Raw genomic sequence first — 26,892 nt, 5'->3', positions numbered from 1 at the left:
AGAGCATGGCATCTTGCTGAATAGAGAAAGAGATCAGAGTTAAGGATGACTGAGACTGAGGTAGCCAGAATTTGTAGGTTAGTGTATCTGAGAGGAGCTTCAGAAATATGCATCAGGGTCTTCTTGAACCTTTGTGCATGCTTACAGTAGGACCCCATGAAGTAATCACAGACGAGCCCCTGGGGAAAGAACACCTACTAAGCAGCTGTGACACACAGGGCTAGGAGATATTCAAGTACTGGCCAGAGTGAATAGGTATCACTGAACACATACAGGAGAAACTCCAGAAAGACAATATTACTTAGAAATGAAGCTTATCTAGTCCTGGAGAAAAGGTTACCTTAGACCTGACCTAACAAAAATAAAAACTCACATCAAAAGATCAAGATGATGTGCAAATAAACTTCCACCTGGAACATCTTTAGGACACTTCTAAGAAAAACAACAAAATCCAAAAGCCCAAAAACATAGTAGCCATAATGTCCAGAATACAATTTTTAAAAAACGGATACTAGATAGGCAAACTGGGTAAACATGATCCATAACCAGGAGAAAAATCACAGGCCTTAAAATAACTATTATAAATATATTAGAGGATTTAAAGGAAACTCTGAACATAATGAGGGAGCAAATTAAGAGACCCCAATGGAAAAAGGATACTATGAAAAGAAATTTGGAAAAATACAATGTTGAAATGAACGTTTCACTGGATAGACTTAACACTAAGTTAAACACTGGGGAATATCAGTAAAATTGAAGTCAAGAATATAGAAACTCTTCAAACTGAAGCACAGAGAGAAGGGAAAAGCCTGGAAAAAAAATGAATATAGTCTGAATGGCCTGTGAAACAGTATCTGTCAGTCTAATATATGTGTAATTGGAGTACTATAAGGAGAGCAAAAAGAGATTGAGCAGAAGAAACTTTATAGAAATCATGGTTGAAATTTTTCAGATTTTGAAAAATATACCCATAGATCCAGTAAGCTCAACAAACTATGAGCTGAGAAACACACAAAAACCACACCAAGATCACACCATGGTATATCATAACTAAAAAAAAAAAAACCCACAAAGATCACACCATGGTATGTCATAATTAAATTGCTAAAAATCAATGATAAAATCTAAACAAGCAGCAAGAAGAGAAAAAATCAATTATACACAAGAGAACAATGATAAAATATATCACCAGCTTTCCATCAGAAGCAATGAAAGTAGGAAGGCAATGAAATAGTGCTAGGGAAAAAAAATGTTTAAACCTGTCAACTTAGAATTCTTTATCTAGTGAAAATATTCTTCAAAAATTGGAGCAAAATAACATTTTCAGACTAAAAAGTTGAGAGAATTCGTTACCAGCAAACCTGCACTACAGAAATATTAAAGGAAGTTATTCAGGCTGAAAAAAATGTGCCAGATAGAAATTTGGATCTAAGTGAGAGAATGAAGAGGACAAGTAATGGTAAATTAATAGGTAAATCTAAAAGGTCTTTATTCATACCATAAATTCTTTCAAAGTATTTGATTGTTGAAAGCAAAAATAACAATGTAGAAGTAAAATGTGTGACAATAATAACACAGAGATGGTAGTATACTTTTATGAGGTTCTAATCCAGAAGATATTCTAATATTTATTCAGAGTTAAATTGTTAGAAGTTAAAGATTCATATTGCAAACTTTGGCAACCATAGAAAAAAGTAAAAGAACAACTAATCAACAAATATAGCTAATCAACAAATTGAGGAAATTAATTGGGCACTAAAAATATATTCAATCCAAAATAGAGGAGAGCTAAACAAAGAGCAGATGGGACAGATTGAAAACAAATAAATTGGTAGCCTTAAACTCAAACACATCAGAATAATTACATTAAATGGAAATGGACTAAACACTCCAACAGAAATCGTTATGTTGAATAAAAAGTGAGACAATTATATTCTGTTTATAAGCAATGCACATTAAATTTAAGGACACAGGTAGGTTAAAAAATTTTTAATACAAAAAGTTTTACCTTGCAAACACAAATTATAAGAAAGCTAGAATGGCTCTCTATTAATATCAGTCAAAGTAGACTGCAGGACAAGGAATATTATGTAACAAGGCATATTTCATAATGATAAAGGGGTCAGTCATGTAGAAGATATAACATCCTACATGTGTACATAGCTTGTAACGGTGCTTGAAAATGCATGAAGCAAAAACTAACAACTGAAGAGAGAAAGATAAAAACACAATTATAGATGACGATTTCAACACTCCCCTCTCAGAAATTGACAGAAAATCAGTAAACTTGAAAAATGCTATCAATCAACCTGACTTATTTGACATTTCTAGGATGTTTAATCTAACAATTGCAGAATAACACTATATTCAAGTATGCATTGAATGTTCACCAAGATATATGGTATCTCAGGCTGTGTTAATCTCAGCAAAGTTAAAAAGACTGAAATCATACAAAGTACATTCTGTGGCTAAATGAAATTAGATGGAAATTAGTAACAAAAATATAACTGAAAAATCCTCAAGTACTTGAAAACAAAGCAACATACTTCTAAATAACCTATAAGTAAAAGAAAACTAACGGAATATTAGCAAATATTTTAACTGATATTTTTACTAATTTTAAATGGTAATGAAAATAAAGCATACTAAAATCTGTGAAATGCATTACAGGCATCTGAAGTGTGCAGAAAGAAATAATCAAGAGAATAAGACAGTGAAATGGAAAATGGGCAATGGAGAAAAACCACTGAAAACAAATTTGGATTTTTGAAAATATTTAGTAAGTGATAAACCTAGACTAATCAAGAAAAAAAGAACACACACACATTGTCAATATCAAGAATGAATGTAAGGAAAAAGGAAAATAAGGGAATATTATGAACAATTGTATACTAATAAATTTGACAACTTAGATTAAGTGGGAAAATTCTTTTAAAGACACATTACTAAAACTGATACTAAAAGAAATAGAAAATCTGAGTAGCCTTATATCTATTTTTAGAAACTGAATTTGTAATTTAAAACATTCCCACAAAACAGTACAGGTGCAGATGGCTTTATGGGTAAATGTAACCAAACATTTAAGGAAAGAATAATACTGTCTCTCAGATAATAAAGGAGAAGGAACATTTTTCAATTCACTTAATAAAATGCGGCCAGCATAATTCTGATACCAAAACCAGGAAATATATTAATTCCCAAAAGAGAACTATAAATCAGTATCACTCAAGAACATAGACACTTGGATCCTTAATATCATGACCAAGTGGTGTTTATTCCAAGAATTCAAGGTTAGTCTTACACTTGAAAATTAGTCAGTGTAATTTTTCACATTAACAGTATAAAGGGAAAAAGTCATAAAGTCATCTCAATGTATGTAGAAAAATCGTGATGAAAATTCATTAGCCATTAAAATGAAAACTCACATCAAACTAGTAATAGAAGGAAACTTGTTGAGCCTGATAAAAGGCCTCTATAAAAAACCTACAACTAAATCATACTTAATGGTGAAATACTATCAATACTTACCTCCTAAGTTGGGGAACAAAGCAAAGATATCCACACTGACTGCTTCGATTCAGCATTGCATTAGAGGTCCCAGCAAGTGCAATAAGATAATAAAGAGAAATTTTAAAACATACAGATTGAAAAAGAAGAAATAAAAGTTTCTTTCTTTGCAGACAACATAATCATCTTGTAGAAAATTCTAGAGAGGGCTGCTGCCATGTCCTGCCTGCTGTCTGCTGCACACAGTGGGGTGTTGCTCCGGGACCTTACTTCAGACGTGCAGAGACTCTCCCTGGAGTGTCTCAAATGCATGCAGTGTGTATGAACACTGGATTGGGGGTCAGTGAGCTGAAAGATAGAGAGCAGCATGCTAGGCTGGATGAATCCTTCTGGATTGTGGACGGAAAAGACCGTGAGCACTGTTCGTTTTAGAAGGGTCTTCACGCTTTGGCCGGGTGTCAGGCTTGAGCCTCCGAGGTGGGAGAGCCGAGTCCAGGACATTGGACCACCAGAGACCTCCCGGCCCCACATAACGTAAATCGGCAAGAGCTCTCCCAGAGACCTCCGTCTCAACACTAAGACCCTGCTCCACCCAACGGCCAGCAAGCTCCAGTGCTGGATGCCCCTTACCAAACAACTAGCAAGAGAGGAACAAAACCCCACCCATCAGCAGAGAGCCTGCCTAAAATCATAATATGTTCACAGACACCGCAAAACACACCACCAGACACGGCCCTGCCCACCACAGAGACAAGATACAGCCCCACCCACAGGAGCACAGACACCAGTCCCCTCCACCAGGAAGCCTAAACAAGCCACTGAACCAACCTCACCCACCGGGGGCAGACACCAAGAACAATGGGAACTACAAACCTGCAGCCTGTGAAAAGGAGACCCCAAATGCAGCAAGTTAAACAAAATCAGAAGACAGAGAAATATGCAGCAGATGAAGGAGCAAGGTAAAAACACACCAGACCAAACAAATGAAGAGGAAACAGGCAGTCTACCTGAAAAAGAAATCAGAGTAATGATAGTAGAGATGATCCAAAATCTTGGAAATAGAATGGAGAAAATGCAAGAAACGTTTAACAAGGACCTAGAAGAACTAAAGAGCAAACAAACAATGATGAACAACACAATAAATGAAATTAAAAATTCTCTAGAAGGAATCAATAGCAGAATAACTGAGACAGAACAACGGATAAGTGACCTGGAAAATAAAATAGTGGAAATAACTGCCACAGAACACAATAAAGAAAAAAGAATGAAAAGAGACCTCTGGGACAACATTAAACGTACCAACGTTCAAATTATAGGGGTCCCAGAAAAATAAGTGAAAAAGAAAGGGTCTGAGAAAATATTTCAAGAGATTATAGTTGAAAACTTCCCTAACATGGGAAAGGAAATAGTAAATCAAGCCCAGGAAGCGCAGAGAATCCCATACAGGATAAATCCAAGGAGAAACTTGCCAAGACACATATTAATCAAACTATCAAAAATTAACTACAAAGGGAAAATATTAAAAGCAGCAAGAGAAAAACAACAAATAACATACAAGGGAATCCCTATAAGGTTAACAGCTGATCGTTCAGCAGAAACTCTGGAAGCCAGAAGGGAGTGGCAGGACATATTTAAAGTGATGAAAGGGAAAAACCTACCACCAACATTACTCTGCCCAGCAAGGATCTCATTCAGATTTGACAGAGGAATTAAAACCTTTACAGATGAGCAAAAGTTAAGAGAATTCAGCACCAGCAAAACAGCTTTACAACAAATGCTAAAGGAACTTCTCTAGGCAGGAAACACAAGAGAAGAAAAAGACGTACAATAACAAACCCAAAACAATTAAGAAAATGGTAAGAGGAACATACATATTGATAATTACCTTAAATGTAAATGGACTGAATGCTCCAACCAAAAGACACAGACTGGCTGAATGGATACAAAAACAAGACCCATGTATATGCTGTCTACAAGGGGCCCACTTCAGACCTCGGGTCACAATCATATAGATTGAAAGTGAGGGAATGGAAGAAGATATTCCATTCAAATGGAAATCAAAAGAAAGCTGGAGTAGCATTTCTCATATCAGGCAAAATAGACTTTAAAATAAAGACTATTATAGGAGACAAAGAAGGACAAGACACTACATAATGATCAAGGGATCAATCCAAGAAGAAGATATAACAATTAAAAATATTTATGCATCCAACATAGGAGCACCTCAATACATAACGCAAATGCTAACAGCCATAAAAGGGGAAATCGACAGTAACACAATCATAGTAGGGGACTTTAACACCCCACTTTCACCAATGGACAGGTCATCCAAAATGAAAATAAATAAGAAAACACAAGCTTTAAATGACACATTAAGCAAGATGGACTTAATTGACATTTATAGGACATTCCATCCAAAAACAACAGAATACACTTTCTTCTCAACTGTCCATGGAACGTTCTCCAGGTTAGAAAATATCTTGGTTCACAAATCAAGCCTTGGTAAATTTAAGAAAATTGAAGTTGTATCAAGTATCTTTTCTGACCACAGTGCTCTGAGACTAGATATCAATTACAGGGAAAAAACTGAAAACTGCAAACACATGGAGGCTAAACAATATGTTACTAAATAATCAAGAGATGACTGAAGAAATCAAAGAGGAAGTCAAAAAATGCCTAGGAACAAATGATAATGAAAACACAATAACCCAAAACCTATGGGATGCAACAAAAGCGGTTCTAACAGGGAAGTTTATAGCAATACAGTCCTACCTCAAGAAATAACAAAAACGTCAGATAAACAGCCTAACCTTACACCTAAAGCAATGAGAGAAAGAACAAAAAAAACCCCAAAGTTAGCAGAAGGAAAGAAATCATAAAGATCAGATTGGAAATAAATGAAAAATAAATGAAGGAAACAGTAGCAAAGATCAATAAACGTAAAAGCTGGTTCTTTGAGAAGATAAACAAAATTGATAAACCATTAACCAAACTCATCAAGAAAAAAAGGGAGAAGACTCAAATCAGCAGAATCAGAAATGAAAAAGAAGAAATAACAACTAACACTGAAGAAATACAAGCATCATGAGAGATTACTACAAGCAATGATATGCCAATAAAATGGACAGCTGGAAGAAATGGACAAGTTCTTAGAAAACCACAACCTTCCGAGACAGAACCAGGAAGAAGTAGAAAATATAAACAGACCAGTCACAACACTGGTATTGAAACTGTGATTAAAAATCTTCCAACAAACAAAAGCCCAGGACCAGATGGATTCACAGGTGAATTCTATCAAAATTTAGAAAAGAGCTAACATCTTTCCTTCTCAAGCTCTTCCAAAATAGAGTAGAGGGAAGAATACCCCCAAACTCATTCTGCCAGGCTACCATCACCTTGATACCAAAACCACACAAAGATGTCCCCCCCAAAAAAAGAAAACTACAGGCCAATATGGTACTGGCTCAAAAACAGAAATATAGATCAATGGAACAGGATTGAAAGCCCAGAGATAAACCCATGCTCATATGGTCACCTTATCTTTGATAAGGGAGGCAAGAATATACAATGGAACAAAGACAGCCTCTTCAATAAGTGGTGCTGGGAAAACTGGACAGCTACATGTAAAAGAATGAAATTAGAGCACTTCCTAACACCATACACAAAAATAAACTCAAAATAGATTAAAGACCTAAATGTAAGGCCAGACACTATAAAACTCTTAGAGGAAAACATAGAACACTCCATGACATAAATCACAGCAAGATCCTTTTTGACCCCCCTCCTAGAGCAATGGAAATAAAAATAAACAAATGAGACCTAATGAAACTTAAAAGCTTTTGTACAGAAAAGGAAACCATAAACACGATGAAGACAGCCCTCAGAATGGGAGAAAATATTTGCCAACGTTGCAACTGACAAAGGATTAATCTCCAAATTATACAAGCAGCTCATGCAGCTCAATATCCAAAAAACACACAACCCAATCCAAAAGTGGGCTGAACACCTAAATTGACAATTCTCCAAAGAAGACATACCGGTTGCCAACAAACACTTGAAAAGATGCTCAACATCTCTAATCATTAGAGAAATGCAAATCAAAAGCACAATGAGGTATCACCTCACACGTGTCAGAATGGCCATCATCAAAAAATCTACAAACAATAAATGCTGGAGAGGGTGTGGAGAAAAGGGAACCCTCTCGAACTGTTGGTGGGAATGTAAATTGATACAGCCACTATGGAGAACAGTATGGAGGTTCCTTAAAAAACTACAAATTGAACTACCATACGACCCAGCAATCCCACTACTGGGCATATACCCTGAGAAAACCATAATTCAAAAAGAGTCATCTACCACAATATCATTGCAGCACTATTTACAATAGCCAGGATATGGAAGCAACCTAGGTATCCATCAACAGATGAATGGATAAAGAAGATGTGGCACATATATACAATGGAATATTAGCCATACAAGAAATGAAATTGAGTTATTTGTAGTGAGGTGGATGGGCCTAGAGTCTCATACAGAGTGAAGTAAGTCAGAAAGAGGAAAACAGATACCATATCCTAACACCTATATATGGAATCTAAAAAAAAAAAAAAAAAAAACTGGTTCTGATGAACCTAGGGATAGGACAGGAATAAAGACACAGACATAGAAAATGCACGAGGAGGGGAAGGGTAAGCTGAGGACATGGGGAGGGGAAGGGTAAGCTGGGACAAAGTGAGAGAGTAGCATTGACATATATATACTACCAAATGTAAAATAGATAGCTAGTGGGAATTAGCTGCATAGAACAGGGATGTCAGCTCCGTGCTTTGTGACCACCTAGAGGGGTGGGAAAGGGAGGGTGTGAGTGAGGCACAAGAGGGAGGGGATATGGAGCTATATGTATGCATATAGCTGATTCACTTTGTTTTACAGCAGAAATTAACACAACATTGTAAAGCAATTATACTCCAATAAAGATGTTTTAATAAAAAAGAAAATTCTAGGGAACCGACAAAAACTAAAGAAAACCTAGTAACGTAATTGAGTTTATCAAGGTCACAGAATACAATGGCAGTATACCAAAATCATTTGTTTCTATATATTTCTATACGAAGTTGTAACAGTAAACAATTGAAAATTCTAAATCTTAAAAATATTTACAATACCATGAAAAATATTAAATATTCAGGAATAACAAAATATATGTTAGACCTTTACAGTGAAAGCTATAAAACATTGCTGAGAGAAATTGAAGACCTAAATAAATGGGGGAATGTTGTTTATGAATCAGAAGACTGTATTTGTTAAGCTGCCAATACTCTTTCAGTAAATCTGTTGGTTCAATCTAATCCCAGTTAGAATCCCAACAGGCTTCTTTTTTTTTTTTTTTCCAGAAATTAAGAAGATACTTCTGAAATTTACATAGAAATTCAAAGGTCCTAGAATAGCCAAAACAATTTTCAAAAAGTAAAATTTATACCTCATGATTTCAAAACTTGGTTTAAGCTTACAGTAATGAAGACATTATGTTCTTGGCATAGATACCAATAAAAAGTTCAGAAGTACACCCACACATGTATAGTCAGTTGATTTTCAACCAAGGCATCAGAGCAATTCTTTGAGAACTGGAACTTCTGAGTATTCATACAGAAGAAAGAAAAATGAACCTCAACCCATACTTCATACCATTCACAAAAATTAATTTGAGATGAATCGTATACCTAAATAAATACTAAAACTAAAGGGCTACTTTAAGAGATTTCTTAGGGCCCAGAAAGCATTAACCATAATAAAAAATTAATTGACAAAATGGGCTTCAATAAAATTTAAAACTTCTTATCAAAAAGATATTATTAAGAAAATGAATAAGCAAGGCACAAACTGGGAGAAAATATTCTTAATGCATATAACTGACAAAAGACTTGTATTCAGACTACATCCTACAACTCTATAATAAAAAGACATAACTTTTTAAGGCAAAAATAATTAAACAAAGATTATACATTTGGTTAAATAAGCATACGAAGAAGAGCTCTATACCATCAGTCAGGGAAATTCAGATTTAAAACACAGTTACCACCACTACTTCATTCACTAGAATGGCTAAATTAAAAGAGGCGAGAAATACTAAATATTGTTGAGATGTAAAGCAATTTCATAAATTTCTAGTGTAAAGGAAAATGGTATAACCACTTTGGAAATACCTTTGGAAGTTTCTCATAAAGTTAAACATTTACCCTTTGACCCAACAGTTCCACTTCTTTGTGTCTATTCAAGGAAATGAAAATATGTGTACACAAATTTGAATTTCACAACAGTTTTATTTATGATAGCCGAAATCTTGAAATAACACAAGTGTCCAACAACAGAAGACTGAACAAACAAATTGTGGTCTATTCATAGTGAGCTCCTACTCAGCAAAACAAGAATGAACTACCAGTACATGCAAGAACACTGATGAACCTCAAGTCTTAGCCTAACTCTAAGAAGCCATTTACTGTGATTTCATTTATATAAAGTAATAGAATAGACAAAATTAAAGTGAAAGAAGTTAGTACTTGCCCTTAAACGGTATGACTGCTGAGATTGATAGGAGAGCTGCACAAAAGATCGGTCTGCGGTGATCGAAATGTTCTGTATCTTGATAGGGTATGGTATACAGATGTATGAAATGGTCAAAACTCATTGAACTGTACCCTCAAAGTCTATGAATTTCACGGTATGAACGTCAAAAAGATCATATGGTTAACATACATTGAGCATTTACCACATGTTAGGCACTATTAGAAGTGCTTACATGTATTTAAACATTGAATCCTAACAACTGTATGAGAGATTTGTCATTATTATCACCGTTTTACAAATAAGGAAAGAGAGGCACAGAGAGGACAAGTAACTGCAAAGATTATATAACTAGTAAGTGGTGGAACTGGAATCCAAATCCAGACAGTTTGGCTCCAGGGCCCAAACTCTTGCATCCCTCGGAAGAATATATTTAAAAGGTGTTGTCAGTAGAGGTTAACTGGAAGGAGTTGACAGACAGATAAAGGAATAGAATATAATTCAGAATTTTTAAAGTATTTCAGGGTAATTAAATTAAATCTCAGGATATGGCCACGTGAGTGGATTAAGGAGTGAAGAGGAGAGGAAGACTTTAAGAAAAGGTTAAGGGACTTTTAGGGTGTTGAATCAGAAGGTAAGATGAACCTGGTCCCAGTATTTTCCAGGAATGTGTGTATAGGATGGTGCTTGTGTACCTGAGGAGGTAGAAGGAGTGACTGGGGCGTGATGTGAAGCTGAAAGGGTGGAAGAGCCTGTCTCTGCAATGCCTCAGGCTCCAAAGAAGATAGAGGTTCCCAGTCAGAAGAGCAAACTCTCTTCTAGTGCCACCCCGCCCCATTGCCTCAAAATAGGGGGCTGTAGAAGCGCAGGTGAACTGCATAAGTGAACTTCAGCTCCAGACTTGAAGGGGAAGTAGTATCGCAGAGAAAAGCCAGGTTTCAGTTAAGGTAAGGTGTGTAGGACCCTTAGAAGAATATAAAGAATATAGGTACTTTTCAGTAGTAAGAATTTCAAAGGGCATAGTGAAAGGGTGACTTGAGGGTTAGCAAGAGAAAGATGGGACAGCTGTTTCAGGAAGAGATACCTTACTGGAGGTAGAGATTGATTGCTGAACATGTATAATGATGACACTTCTACAAGGAATTTGCCTTTCCTTGGTTCAGCCATGAGCTACTACCCTGGCAGCCCCGACCTCCAGTCATCAACTCCCCTCTCTCCATATAAGGACTTGTGGTGATTTACTTTTCCTGGAGAAATTGCTTTTAATACACTAGTAATAGGTAATTACTTCCCCTGACCATGTGGAAATTACTATTGCAATCTCTCTGCTTACACCACTTAATAAACACAATATGATGGTGAAAAAGATAGATAAAGTCATTGTAATCAGATTTTCTCTTGAGAAATTAATTATTTTAAAAGGAACAAGAATAACAGTCTTAAAACCTTGTTTTTTGTTACTTCGGGAGCATGAAAACAGAATGAGGTTCTAAAATTCTGGGAAAAGATGCACTTTATGATTTCTAGGTTATGAAATTGTAATTTTTTGTTTGTCATTCCTTTTTAGCAAGGCAGTGCTGGCTAGAGCTGTGTACTGTTAGCGACTCAGGCTCTTTACACACAGGCAAAATGAATCCAGTTGTCTTCAGATCTTTCCTACGGTATTGGCAGAGAATAGGGGCACAGGAAATCAAAAGAGTTCTGGGACAACCAAGAGCTTGTTATTGCAAGCTCTTGAATGTGTGTGTGCGCCCGGGTGTGTGTGTGTGTGCACGTGCATGCATGTGTTTCACCAGTACAATGAAGCCATATGGCCAAAACATTTCAGTAAAAACTAGAAACTGATGCTTTGAATAATGCTTTCACCCTTTGGCAGTCAGTTGTTTCACGTAAAATTCCATGCTGGAACTAGATACCATAAACTCTCTTATCAATCCAAGAAACAAACTAAACAGAACTGTCTCTTCTTTATCAAGATTGCTGTCTTTCCTGTGCTTATTTCTTAAGGACCCATAATTATAAATATTTTAGATCAAGAGCTCTTCCCTGATGGCTTAGGGTTGCACATAGGAATAAAGTGATTAGAGATCAAGAAAAATGTCAAAAAAGGGATTTTAAGAGTGAATGATATCCCCAAGGATAATGAAAATATTTTATAAAGATCAGCTGTAATTCAGATAACCCACCTGTTGATAGTAGAGAGTTCGTACTCTTTTCTAAAACTTCAGAAAATTATCACAGAATTTATATGAATGATGAGTTATTTGTGGAAGCTTATGAAAATTGTAACCTTTATAAATATCAGCTAAACCAAAAAAAAAATTCTATCCACTAAACTAAAAAAAATTTTCTATTTCCTCTAACCAAGGAAGATTTGTGAAAGATATTCCCATCTTTTTCAGGAATTACTCCCATCTGTACTTCTAAGAGATGGATTCACTAAATAACTTACCAGTTCTCACACATTTATGGTGTTTGTCGAATGATGATATAATGAAAGATTGAAAGTATTTGTGTAGGCATGTATGTATATACGTGTCTTCGTATATTCATACACACACATGCATACCATTATTTGTTGAATACTTTCCATGAAGCATGAAGTCCAGGCAGAGGGAATAAAAGCAGTTTGACTGGGATATATAAGAAGTGTATAAATCACACCTACAACACAAGCAACAAAATCAAAAGTAAACAACAACTAGGATTACATCAAACTAAAAAGCTTCTGCACAGCAAAAGAAACCATTAACAAAGTGAAAAGACAACCTATGAAATGGAAAAAATATTTGCAAGCCATATATCTGATAAGGAGTTAATATCAAAAAATATACAAAGAACTCATACAACTCAATAGCAAAAAAACAATCCAGTTAAAATGGACAAAGGACCTGAATAGACCGTCTTCCAAAGAAGACATACAAAAAGCCAACAGGTATATGAAAAAATGCTCAACATCACTAGTCATTAAGTAATTGCAAACTAAAACCACAGTGAGATATAACTCATACCTGTTAGAATGGATATCATCAAAAAGACAAGAGATAAATGTGTATGATTGCAGAGGAAAGGGAACCTTTGTGCTTTGTTGGTGGGATTGTAAATTGGTATAGCCACTATGGAAAACAGTATGGAGGTTCCTCAGAAACTTAAAAATAGAACTACCAAATGATCCAGCAATTCTTCACTTCTGGGAACATAGTAAAAGGAAACAAAAGCACTAACTCAAAAAGATATCTGCACCCCCATATCCATTGTAGCATTATCTACAAGAGCCAAGACATGGAAACAACCTGTGTCCGTCTATAGATGAATAGATAAAGAAGTTGTGGCATATATGTACAATGGAATATTTTTTAGCCATAAAAAAGTGAGAAAATCCTACCATTTGCAGAAACATGGATAGACCTTGATGGCATTTTATGCTAAGTGAAGTAAGTCAGATAGAGAAGGATAAGTACTGTATGATCTCACTTATATGTGGACTGTAATGAAAACAAAGCAAAACAAAAACCACCAGACTCATAGAAAAAGAGATCAGATTTGTGGTTACTAGATGTAGTGGGGGGCAGGGGTGAGGGCAGAGCGGGAATTGAAGGAAGGTAATCAAAAGGTACAAACTTCTAGTTATAAGATAACTAAACACTGGGGATGTAACGTACAGCATGGTGACTATAGTTAACACTGCTGATGAGCTATATAGGAAAGTTGTTAAGAGAGTAGATCCTGAGAGTTCTCATCACAAGGAGAAATGTTTTTTTTTCTTTCTGTTGTATCTGTATGAGATGATGGATGTTAATTAAATCTATTGTGGTAATCATTTCACAATACATGTAAATCAAATCATCATACTGTACACCTTAAACTTATACAGTGATGTCAATTGTGTCTCAATAAAACTGTGGAAAAAAAGAGAAAAAAATGGGTGTAGAAGGTAAGGGCCTGGTTTCCTGGACTTGCGCTGTTTAAAGGAGGTCGACACCAATTCCCAAGCAGATCTGGCAGATTCTGATTGGGTCTTCAGGTGCAGCCCGCTGGAGGGTTCATCTAAGCAGAGAATAAAGGGGGAGGGTCCTGAGAAAAAATGCCCAACACATTCCCATACCTCCCTGGGCCTGGAAGCCCTTATTAGTTGTTCAAAACGAAACTCAGATGTCACCTCCAAGCATTTCCTAGATGTAGGAAGACTCAAAATACTTATTTCAAAAAAAAAAGATAATTTAAAAAGCAGTTATTAACTCTAGAAATCTAAAGAAGTTGCATAAGGAAAGGAAAGGTAATCATAGAGCATCACTTGGCTCAGTTGTGTACAATATTTCCATAGTCACAATAAGGAAAACACAGAATATGAATTTTAAAGAAAAGAGAGAAAGAGAAAGAATGAGAGATAATTGTCTAGGGAGGATGGAGTCAGGAAAGTTAGGTGTATAAGTGAGCTAAAAATCTTATCTACCATAATAGGAAGTCAGCAGATAATGTCTAAAATTGATGAATCAAGAGGTATTATTTTAAAATACAGAGAGAAAAAGGGTTAAAAGTTGACAGTATGATTGCATGAGTGGAAAAGTGACAAAGGGCTACATTTTGTATAAAACTTTTGTTAAGCCCGTGTCTAACACCTGATAAGCACTTAGCACCTGTGGGGAAGAATGGATGAATGCAATTCCTGATGGGACAAACCAGCTGAAAGATTGGAATTGGGGCATAATGTTAAGTTTTTAAGGAATGGAACCCAAATTTGTAACAACAATAATAACGCTAGTATAATAATGTTAATAATTAGTGTTGGATAGCTGGAAACCCCAGTACCTACATATAACCTGAGTTTTACCAAGCCGTGGTGTTTCACCATATGACATGCATACTGGATTTGTCCCTTACATTTCACTTCCTATGCTAGCCTTCAAACAAGACCCTCCTCACTTCATGCTTAAATGACTGATGGAGACTAATTGGTGCTTCTGTGCCTCAGTCTGTCTCTACTCTGCCTCAGCCTTCTTCCCAGTACCACTCTACCACCCCAAACATTCCTGCATCAGGGTTAATCCAGACTTCCAATACTCTACTTTTCTCACATTCTCCTTCAAGAACCACAGTGACACTTGACCCTCTGGGATCCAAGTTTCTCTTCTTGATCTTCCAGCTCCTCCAGAACCTGGCCTCACTGCCCTATCCCACATTACTTCCCACACTTCCCCAGAGCGCACCATTCCGCTGGTCAAGCCAGTCTCATTGTTACATCACACTCAATCCTATCTCCTACCTTTTATTACAACTGACTTCTTTTTCCCCAAAAGACTAGAGCATTCTTATCACCTGGGAATAAAATGTTACTGTTGAGACATATACAAAGAAAATAATTTTACATATTTAATCAATAATTTACTGCAATCTCTTTTACTTTTCTACTATGGAAACAAGCTCATGTTCTCCTCCATATTAAAATCAATACTTCTAAATGGAATTTGACTTTTAAAATGACATTATTATTTCCTTTATCAATTAATATATCTTTTAATTTTGATAAGTTAATAAAATAGACCTTATATAAACTGTGCTTCTAAGCAAATAATGGAGGAGCCTAATATTTTAATCAAAGCAGAGACAATTTTATTTTTATTTATTTTTTCATCTTTATTGGAGTATAATTGCTTTACAGTGGTGTGTTAGTTTCTGCTTTATAACAAAGTGAATCAGTTATACATATACATATGTTCCCGTATCTCTTCCCTCTTGCGTCTCTCTCCCTCCCACCCTCCCTATCCCACTCCTCTAGGTGGTCACAGAGCACCAAGCTGATCTCCCTGTGCTATGCGGCTGATTCCCACTAGCTATCTATTTTACGTTTGGTAGTGTATATATGTCCATGCCACTCTCTCACTTTGTCACAGATTACCCTTCCCCCTCCCCATATCCTCAAGTCCATTCTCTAGTAGGTCTGTGTCTTTATTCCCATCTTACCCCTAGGTTCTTCATGACATTTTTTTTCTTAGATTCCATATATATGTGTTAGCATACGGTATTTGTCTTTCTCTTTCTGACTTACTTCACTCTGTATGACAGACTCTAGGTCCATCCACCTCACTACAAATAGCTCAATTTCGTTTCTTTTTATGGCTGAGTAATATTCCATTGTATAAATGTGCCACATCTTCTTTATCCATTCATCCGATGATGGACACTTAGGTTGTTTCCATCTCCTGGCTATTGTAAATAGAGCTGCAATGAACATTTTGGTACATGACTCTTTTTGAATTATGGTTTTCTCAGGGTATATGCCCATTAGTGGGATTGCTGGGTCATATGGTAGTTCAATTTGTAGTTTTTTAAGGAACCTCCATACTGTTCTCCATAGTGGCTGTACCAATTCACATTCTCACCAGCAGTGCAAGAGTGTTCCCTTTTCTCCACACCCTCTCCAGCATTTATTGTTTCTAGATTTTTTGATGATGGCCATTCTGACTGGTATGAGATGATATCTCATTGTAGTTTTGATTTGCATTTCTCTAATGATTAATGATGTTGAGCATTCTTTCATGTGTTTGTTGACAATCTGTATATCTTCTTTGGAGAAATGTCTATTTAGGTCTTCTGCCCATTTTTGGATTGGATTGTTTGTTTTTTTGTTATTGAGCTGCATGAGCTGCTTGTAAATTTTGGAGATTAATCCTTTATCGGTTGCTTCGTTTGCAAATATTTTCTCCCATTCTGAGGGTTGTCTTTTGGTCTTGTTTATTGTTTCCTTTGCTGTGCAAAAGCTTTTAAGTTTCATTAGGTCCCATTTGTTTATTTTTGTTTTCATTTCCATTACTCTAGGAGGTGGGTCAAAAAGGATCTTGCTGGGATTTATGTCATAGAGTGTTCTGCCTGTGTTTTCCTCTAAGAGTTTGATAGTGTCTGGCCTTACATTTAGGTCTTTAATCCATTTTGAGCTTATTTTTGTGTATGGTGTTAGGGAGTGTTCTAATCTCATACTTTTACATGTACCTGTCCAGTTTTCCCAGCACCACTTATTGAAGAGGCTGTCCTTTCTCCACTGTACATTCCTGCCTCCTTTATCAAAGATAAGGTGACCATATGTGTGTGGGTTTATCTCTGGGCTTTCTATCCTGTTCCATTGATCTATATTTAGCACAGACAATTTTAAATACTACTTTTCTTTTAACTGCAAAAATCCTTTTTTCTGCTTTTGCCCAGCCGTCTTATATATGTCATAATTTTTTACTAAACGATTATTTGCTCCTTTTCTTTAACTCAGTAAGACCATTTAGAGAATTTATTTGATGAAGTATTGAGGAGTCTAATTGTTTAATGGGCAGAAATTAGTCCCTGCAAGAGTACTTTAAAAACTGGCAAATACCTGGCATAATTACAAATTCTTTAGAAGAATCTATTTCTGTACAATAGGTTAATTGGTTATGAATAAACAGCAATGGCTGCAGTTTAGACCCAGCTTCTAATTTCAGTTTCATCCGTGCTTTTTTTTAACAAATCTAAGTGGCTAATTGTGATCAAATTAGTCCTCTTGAAGGAACGATTGGCTACTTATCCTTGATTTTCAAGATTTAAGTGGTCTAATGCACCTACAATTAGCTTCCCACTAGCATACTGCCTTCTGATCTAGAGTTACCTCCCTAAGTTGTCAAAGCCTTGTCTCACAATGGGAACTCTTCAGCCAGATGACCAGTGTACAGTTTAGATCATGATGATTTCTTTGGAAGAATCAAGACAATTCTTAAGAAAATCGAAGCCAAAACAGGTAGATTTGCCTAAAGGGGAAAATTGGTTTGGGGCTGGTTGATCCAGACGATTGCCTCAATTCCGGACTTTGCATTTCATTTATGTGATTTTACGTAGTGCTTACTCCTCTTTCCCTTTTTAATTTTAGTGGTGCAATCTATGCATTGACCTGGTGGCATTTACCAGTGAAATATTCAAAGGAGCTGTTTTCCAGTCACTGGATGGAATTATTGTCTCAGCTAACTGTAAGCTACGGAAGATCTTCACTTTAAAATGCAGGCCTCAAGACACTGCTGATAAAGATGGTATGTTCAAGCTGCTATCAAGATTTTTTAGTTCTTCAACTTTTAGAAAATTAGACATGCCTTTGGACAGTAAGAGTACATGGTAGTGGTTTTTGAAAATTTATCTTACTCTATTTAATTGTGGAAAGAACACTTAACATGAGATCTATTTCAACAAATTTTAAAGTATACAATATGTTATTGTTGACTGTAAGTACAATGTTGTACAGCAGATCTCTAGAGCTTATTCATCTTGACTGAAATTATATTACTATATTAATTTTCTAATGATCATGTTAAAATAGAAAGATGGTTGAGTTATTCCTCATATTATTTCTAAAGAAACTGGAAATAATACATTAATTACTCATTAAACAATTAATAATTATACTCTGTAGGAAACTGAGCCATCTAGAATTCATAAAGCAGCACAAACTCTCCTGCTAAGATAGTTTTAAACAACTGAAAGTATTGAGAAACTACTGATGCTTCTTTTTGATTTTCGTCTGGGATTATTTTTAACAAAATCAATTCTAGAAGCCCAGGAAACAGGACTGCACATAAGATGGCAAAGGTGATTTCTTAGAAGTTTGCATGTAGACTTTAGATTTGTGCTCCATCTGGATGAGTGCCTATGAAATCCTTCTGTGTTTCATTCTGTGGAACAGGACACTGTAAATTTCATTTGATAATAAAACACAGCAATGCATTTACAGTTCCACAAAAAGATCATAAGCCAGGAAATATGGCCACTCATATACCACTTAAAGGCTATACAAGAAAGTGAAAGATTTCACTTAAAAAAAAATGGCACCCAGCTAATAAGAAACCTCAAAATTTATAGAAATATAGGTGAATTCTACATCAGATCGTAAGAGGTAAATCATAACCTAATTAATACTTTTCATAAATGTAAGGAAAAAAGTGAATCAAAAATTGGCAGATTAGGGCTTCCCTGGTGGCGCAGTGGTTGAGAGTCCGCCTGCCGATGCAGGGGACGTGGGTTCGTGCCCCAGTCCTGGAGGATCCCACATGCCACGGAGCGTCTGAGCCCGTGGGCCATGGCCGCTGAGCCTGTGCGTCCGGAGCCTGTGCTCCGCAACGGGAGAGGTCACAACAGTGAGAGGCCTGCATACTGCAAAAAAAAAAAAAAAAAAAAAATTGGCAGATTAAATACATGTTTTTATCTCTGATTCTCCCTTAAGCTGCAATAAAATTATAACATATAAATCCACCAGGATGAAGAGGAGATAACAACAGATAAAAATGTTCATAAATTCTGTAAGATTGAGGAGTGACAACTGACTTAAAAGAGCAGAGAAAGCTGAAACTTTTAGGTTTTCAGAGAGATTTACCAGTAAGATTCATAATATAGATCCTCAGGGAGGATAAAGAATTGGCTGTCCTAGGAGAGGGTTCAATATGATGGCATATAGGAAGATACTGAACTCACCTCCTTCCACAGACACAACAAATCTACAACTACATATGGAATAATTGTCTCAGAAAGGACCTGAAAACTGGATGAATAGAGTCTCCACAACAAAGGGTTAAAGGACAGCATCAAGACAGGTAGGAGAGGCAGAGATAAGTCTGCTCAAGGGAAAAAAACCACACCCCAGCCACAGAAATCCACAAATGGGAGCGATCACAAGGTTATGGATCTTTTTCCTGAGGAGAAGGATATTTGAGCTTCACATCAGGCACCCCAACCGCTAGGTACTACACAGGAGAGACAAGACCTCAAAACACCTGGCTTTGAAAACCAATGGGGAATATGTCCAGGAAAACTATAGAACTGCAGGGATCAGAAACCCACTCTTAAAGGGCTCTCATGCAGACCCACCAGACCCAAAAACCAGTTGACCCACAGGACACAAACACCAATTGAAAAGCACATGGATCATAGGTGAAGGGGTCCTACTTACTAATCTCGAAGCGTCTGCTGGAGAGGAAGGAACCAGTTGAGACACTCTCCCAGGACTGAAACACTCCCAGGAAAACCCCCGTCCCCTGCATCGGCAGGCGGACTCTCAACCAATGCGCCACCAGGGAAGCCCTAATCTGCCAATTTTTGATTCACTTTGCAATCTTGGGCTAGTTTGTAATGTCAGCGCTGGCAAGCACCATTTTGGAATTCTCCCTCTAATCTATTATGCCAGTGGGCCCACCCTGCTGGGAACCCTACCCTTAGGGCTGTGCCTTGGCTGGGCACTGCAGCCAGTCTAGGGACCAGCCCCACCCACCAGTGTACCACCGCAACTCCAAAACTAGAAGGCACACACAGCCCACATAGGGAGGCAGCCATTGAATGCTTGGCTCTGGTGGCCAAGCAGGATTGTGCTTCTGAGACCCACAGGACATGTCCTAAATAAGACCACTCCTTCAAGACTGGGAGAGATAGCTGATTCACCTGATACATAGAAACAAACAGAGAATAAAGCAAAATAAGGAGACAGAGGAATATGTTCCAATTGAAAGAATAATATAAGACCTCAGAAAAAGAAATAAATGAAATAGAGATAAGAAGTCTCCTGACAAAGAGTTCAATGATGGTCATAAAGTTGCTTATCAAACTTGGAAGAAGAATGAATCAACACAGTGAGGACTTCAACAAAGAGAAAGTATAAGAAAGTACCAAAGAGAAGTAATAACTGAACGGAAAAATACACTAGAGGGGTTCAACAGCAGACTGGATGAGATAGCAGAATGAATCAGTAAGCTTAAGACAAAGCAATGAAAATCACTCAGACCGACCAGCAAAATGAGAAGAAAATTTTAAAAGTGAAGATACCTTAAGGGACCTTTGGAACAACATCAAGTGAAATAACATTTGCATTATAGGGATCCCAGAAGGAAAAGAGAGAAAGAGCCAAGACAATTATTTGAAGAAATAGTGGCTGAAAACTTCCCTAATATGGGGAAAGAAATAGACATCCAGGTCCAGGAAGCATAGAGTTCCAAATAAGATGAACCCAAAGAGACACACACACCAAGACACATTATAATTAAAATAGTAAAAGTTAAGGGTAAAGAGAGAATCCTAAAAGCAGCAAGAGAAAAACGACTCGTTACATACTAAAGCCCACAAGGCTCTTAGCAGATTTTTTAGCATAAACTATACAGGCCAGAAGAGAGTGGCTTGGCATATTCAAAGTGCTAAAAAGAAAAAAAGTCCAACCGAGAAGTCTTAGCAAGGTTATCATTCAGAATTGAAGGAGAGAGTAAGAGTTTCCAAGATAAACAAAAGCTAAAGGAATTCATCAACACTAAGCCAGCCCTACAAGAAATATCAAAGGGACTTCTTTAAGCTGAATAAAAAATAGCACTAATTAATAATAAGAAAATGTATGAAAGTGAAAGTCTCACTAAGAAAAGGTAGATATATAATAAAGGTAGTTGGTCAATCACTTATAAAGCAAGCATGAAGATTAAAGGACCAAAATAGTAAAATTACGATCATTAGTTAAGGGAAGCATACAAAAAGATGTCATCAAAAGTACAAAACATGGGACTTCCCTGGTGGCGCAGTGGTTGAGAGTCTGCCTGCCGATGCAGGGGACACAGGGTCGTGCCCCAGTCCGGGAGGATCCCACATGCCGCAGAGTGGCTGGGCCCGTGAGCCATGGCTGCTGAGCCTGCGCGTCTGGAGCCTGTGCTCTGCAATGGGAGAGGCCACAACAGTGAGAGGCCCGCGTACCGCAAAAAAAAAAAAAAAAAAAAAAAGTACAAAACATGGGGAGGGGTAGTAAAAAGATAAAGCTATGGAATGTGTTCAAAATTAAGTTGCCACCAACTTAAAACTGGCTACAGTTTACATAGGATGCTGTATGTGAACCTCACAGTAACCACACACACAAAAACTTTATAGCAAATACACAAAAGAAAATGAGAAATGAATCTAAACATAGGACTAAAGAAAACCTTTGAGACACAAAGGAAGAGAGAAAGAGAAGAAAGAAACAGAGAGGAACTACAATAAGAGCCATCTTCTCAATAAACACAGAAAAAGCATTTGATAAAATTCAACATTTATTTATGATAAAGACTCTCAACAAAGTGGGTATGGAGGAAACTACCTCAACATAATAAAGACCATGTATGACAAGCCCACACCTAACATCACACTCAACAGTGAAAAGATGTAATCTTTTCCTCTAAGATTAAGAACAAGACAAGGATGCCCACTCTCACCACTTCTATTCAACATAGTATTGGAAGTCCTATCAAGACCAGTTAGGCAAGGAAAAGAAATAAAAGGCATCCAGATTGGAAAGGAATAAGTTAAACTGTCACTATTTGCGGAAGACATGATATGATATATAGAAAACCCTAGGGGCTTCCCTGGTGGCGCAGTGGTTGAGAGTCCGCCTGCTGATGCAGGGGACACGGGTTTGTGCCCCGGTCCGGGAAGATCCCACATGCCGTGGAGCAGCTGGACCCGTGAACCATGGCCGCTGAGCCTGTGTGTCCAGAGCCTGTGTTCCACAACGGGAGAGGCCACAGCAGTGAGAGGCCTGCGTACCGCAAAAAAAAAAAAAAAAAAGAAAACCCTAAAGACTTCTCCGGAAGAAATGGTGGAATAAATTTAGTAAAGTCACAAGAAACAAAATCAATATACATAAATTTGTGGCATTTCTATACACTAATAATGATCTGTCAGAAAGAGAAATTAAGGAAACAGTCCCTTTTTACAGTTGCATCAAAAGGAATAAAACACCTACTAATAAATTTAACCAAGGAGGTAAAATATCTGAATACTAAAAACTATAAGACACTGATGAAAGAAATTAGAGAAGACACAAATAAATGGAAAGATATTCTGTGTTCATGGATTGGAAGAATTAATATTGTTAAAAAGTTCATACTACCCAAAGCAATCTGAAGATTCAGTGCAATCCTTATCCAAATTTCAATAGCATATTTCACAGAACTAGACCAAATAATTCTAAAATTTGTATGGAACCACGGAAGATTTCAAATAGCCAGGACAATCTTGAGAAAGAAGAACAAAGCTGGAGGTATCATGCTTCTTGATTTCAAGCTTGACTACAAAGCTCTAGTAATCAAAACAGTATGGTACTACCATAAGAACAGATACACAGATCAATGAAGCAGAATTGAGAGCCCAGAAATAAACCCACATATATGTGGACAATTAATTTACAACAAAGGAGCAAAGAACATACAGTGGAGAAAGGATAGTCTCTTCAGTGAATGGTGCAAGGAAAACTGGATAGCCACATGCAAAATGTAAGTAGACCAGTATTTTACACCATACATTAAAGTTAACTCAAATGGATTAAAGACTTGAATGTAAGACTTGAATCCATAAAATTCCCAGAAGAAAACATAGTAACCTCATTGACATTGTTCTTAGTGATGTTTTTGTGGAACTGACTCCAAAGGCAAGGGAAACAAAAGCAAAAATAAACAAATGGAACTACATCAAGCTAACAAGCTTCTGCACAGCAAAGGAAATCATCATCGAAATAAAAGTCACCCTACTGAACAGGAGGAGTTATTTGCAAATCATATATCCAGTAAGTGGTTAATATCCAAAATACATAAAGAATACAGACAAGGGACTTCCCTGGTGTTGCAGTGGTTAAGAATCAACCTGCCAGTGCAGGGGACACAGGTTCCATCCCTGGTCCAGGAAGATCCCACATGCCGTGGAGCATCTAAGCCTGTGTGCCACAGTACTGAGCCTGTGCTCTGGAGCCCACAGCCACAACTACTGAGCCCACACACCCTAGAGCCCGTGTGCCACAACTACTGAGCCTGCATGCTGCAATTACTGAAGCCTGCATGCCTAGAGCCTATGCTCTGCAACAAGAGAAGCCACCACAAGGAAAAGCCCGCACAGCACAATGAAGAAACAACACAGCCAAAAAAAAAAAAAAAAAGAATACAGACAACAACAACAAACCTGATTAAAAAATGGGCAGAGGGTCTGACTAAACATTTTTCCAAAGAAGACATACAGATGTTCAACAGGCACATGAAAAGATGTTCAGCATCACTAATTATTAGGGAAATGCAAATCAAAACAACAATGAGATATCACCTCAGATCTCTAAGATTGACTGTTATCAAAAAGACAAGAAATAACAAATGCTGGAAAGGATGTGGAGAAAAAGGAACCCTCATACACTGTTGGTGGGACTGTAAATCAGTGAAGCCACTATGGAGAACAGCATGGAGAGTCCTCAGATAATTAAGAAGAGAACTACCATATGATCCAGATATTTCACTTCTGGGTGCTTATCTAAAGAAAACAAAAACATTAAGATGTATGCACCCCTATGTTCATTGTAGCATTATTTACAATAGCCAAGATATGGAAACAGCCTAAGTGTCTATTGATGGATGAATAAATAAAGATGTTGTGGTATATAAACACAGTGGAATTCTACTCAGCCACAAAAAAGAACAAAATCCTGCCACTTGCAACAACTGGATGAACCTTGAAGGTATTATGCTAAGTGAAATAAGTCAGATGGAGAAAGACAAATACTGTATGATTTCACTTATATGGGGGATCTAAAAAAACAAAACAAATGAGCAAACAAAATAAAACAAAAATAAACTCCTAGTTACAGAGATCAGATTGGTAATTACCAGAAGGGAAGAGTTTGGGGGAGTGGGCAAAATGGGTGAAGGGGGTAACTAGACTTGTGGTAGTGATCACTTTATAGTATATACAGATGTCAAATTATAATGCGGTACCCTTGAAACATATCTTTTTTTTTAAAATAAACTATAACAATATTAACACAGCTATCATGTTAAAAAAAAAAAAAAAAGAACTGTCAGCCCTAGGTACTGCTATAGGCAGGGATAAAGGGTATGGCTAAAAACAGGTAGATTGGTTAGAATTCTGTATCGGTTGCTATAGGACCCCAGATCCCCTCTCCAACTCTATATAACGATGCAACAGGACCTTTATCCTCTAGAGACGCTAAAGTAGAGTGCCTGAACTCAGGTACATCGAATATATGGTAGATAGACACCAAAACTAATAGGAAGAAGTAAATAGATAAGTTAGGAATAGATACCTGTTTTTCTCAGAGTTAAGAAAATATATTGCATCTATAAAATAATAATTTTTCCTGCTTTACTCCAGTAAACATTTTATTGAAGTATATTATATTATAAACTTTTATATACATATAGAAACATTTATAAATTGTAGGCATACAGCATGAGGAATTACCATAAATTGAGCACATTTGTTAACCACCACCCAGATCAAGAAATAGGACATTATAAGCAGCCTAGAAGCCCTCTTTATGTCCCATCCCAATCATAGTCATCTTCCTTCTTCTGAGAGGTAACTCTATCCTTACCTCTAACACCACATATTAATTTTACCTATTTTTGAACTTTATATAAATGGAATCATATGGTACATACTATTCCATAAATACATTCTTCCCAGTACACATAGAGATTCATTTATGTTGGTGCTGATCTTCAGTACTGTATAGTATGCCATTGTATGTATATTCCACAATTAATTTTTCCATTTTAGGCTGTTTCCAGTAGTGCTGCTTGAATCATTCTACATTTCTCTTGGAGCATCTATGTAGGCATTTCTTTGGCTATTTAGTAAGGAGCTGAATGAATACATACTTTAACATTCTTAATTTCAGTTATTATTTTTTTGATTCTAGAATTTTATTACATTCTTTTTTATAGTTTCCATTCCTCAACTGAAATCCTTTATTTTGTTATCTAATTCCTGAAATATATTAATCGGAGTTATTTTTAAAGGCCATGGCTCATAATTCCAATACGTGACTCTCCTGTGGGTCTGTTTCTATTGCCTGTTTTAGTCTTGGTGTTGTCTCCTGGTATGCCTGGTAAGTTTCAAGTGAACACTGCACACTTGAAATCAAAAACTATAGAGTTATTTTTAGACTTTGTATTGTATTGTCTTCCTCTGGAGATGTAAAACCAAAAATATAAAATAAAAAGGAAGACGTTCAAAAAACTGAAAATAGGATGGAAATGTTAAGAATATTAGAAGTTAGTACAAGAGGTTAACCATCAGAGTAATAGGATTCCAAGATGAGAGACTAGAGAAAACAGAAATGATGAAATATAAGATTTCCCAAAATTGAAGGCCAGATATTTTCAGTACACATAACTCATCAAAAAAATGACTCACTATTGTGTAATTTCAGAACAGGAGGGGAAAAAAAAAAGATCCTTTAAGCTTCCAGGATTTTTTTAAATACATACAGTGGTTATATACAAAGGGTTACAAATAAGAATGATGTCTGACTTTATACAGCAATCTTAAATGGTAGAAGACCTTGAAACTATATCTTCAGAAGCCAAAGGGAAATTATTTAGAAAAATTATTATTTAGAATTCTACATCCATCCAGTCTATCAATTAAATGAGTATAGAATGAAGATATTAGCAGACATGCAAGGTCTCAAAAATTTATTTACATCCTTTCTCAGAAAAGATCCAGAAGACATTCTCCACAAAAATTAAGGAATAAATCAAGAAAAAGGCATATAGGGGACCCTATAAGAAACAGAAGATTTCATCCAATAGAAAAGCAAAGCAAATTTTCAGAATTATGGTTAAAGGTATTCAAGGCACGACACTTATAAAACATATCTAGAGAACAGTCAGTCCGTATTTTCGCAGAAAAAAATGGAGCTTCCAAGAGGAAAGTCTTCAGGAAAAGAATGTATCTGATAGAGTATGGTGTGTTTGAACAAAATCAGTTGTGATTTTACAGTGCTGATGGGGAGTTTGGGAAGAATTAATGTTAGGAATG

The 26,892-nt window shown here is 36.6% G+C and overlaps 1 protein-coding gene across 12 annotated transcripts in view; it reads left to right on the top strand.

Moving 5' to 3' along the window:
* CFAP20DC (CFAP20 domain containing) overlaps nt 1–26,892 on the top strand; it is a 266,604-nt gene that overhangs the window by 100,767 nt on the left and 138,945 nt on the right. For all 12 annotated transcript variants that reach the window (XM_067754980.1, XM_067754977.1, XM_067754978.1 and 9 more), the window contains one exon: nt 17,954–18,110. In XM_067754980.1, the coding sequence (XP_067611081.1) occupies nt 17,954–18,110 (157 nt within the window). The remainder of the gene's footprint in view (nt 1–17,953; nt 18,111–26,892) is intronic.

Source organism: Pseudorca crassidens, chromosome 10 (genome assembly GCF_039906515.1).
Source record: "Pseudorca crassidens isolate mPseCra1 chromosome 10, mPseCra1.hap1, whole genome shotgun sequence".
NCBI classification, from domain to species: domain Eukaryota; kingdom Metazoa; phylum Chordata; class Mammalia; order Artiodactyla; family Delphinidae; genus Pseudorca; species Pseudorca crassidens.
Note: the sequence above shows the minus strand (reverse complement) of the source record. Positions and strands in the feature narration are given on the sequence as shown.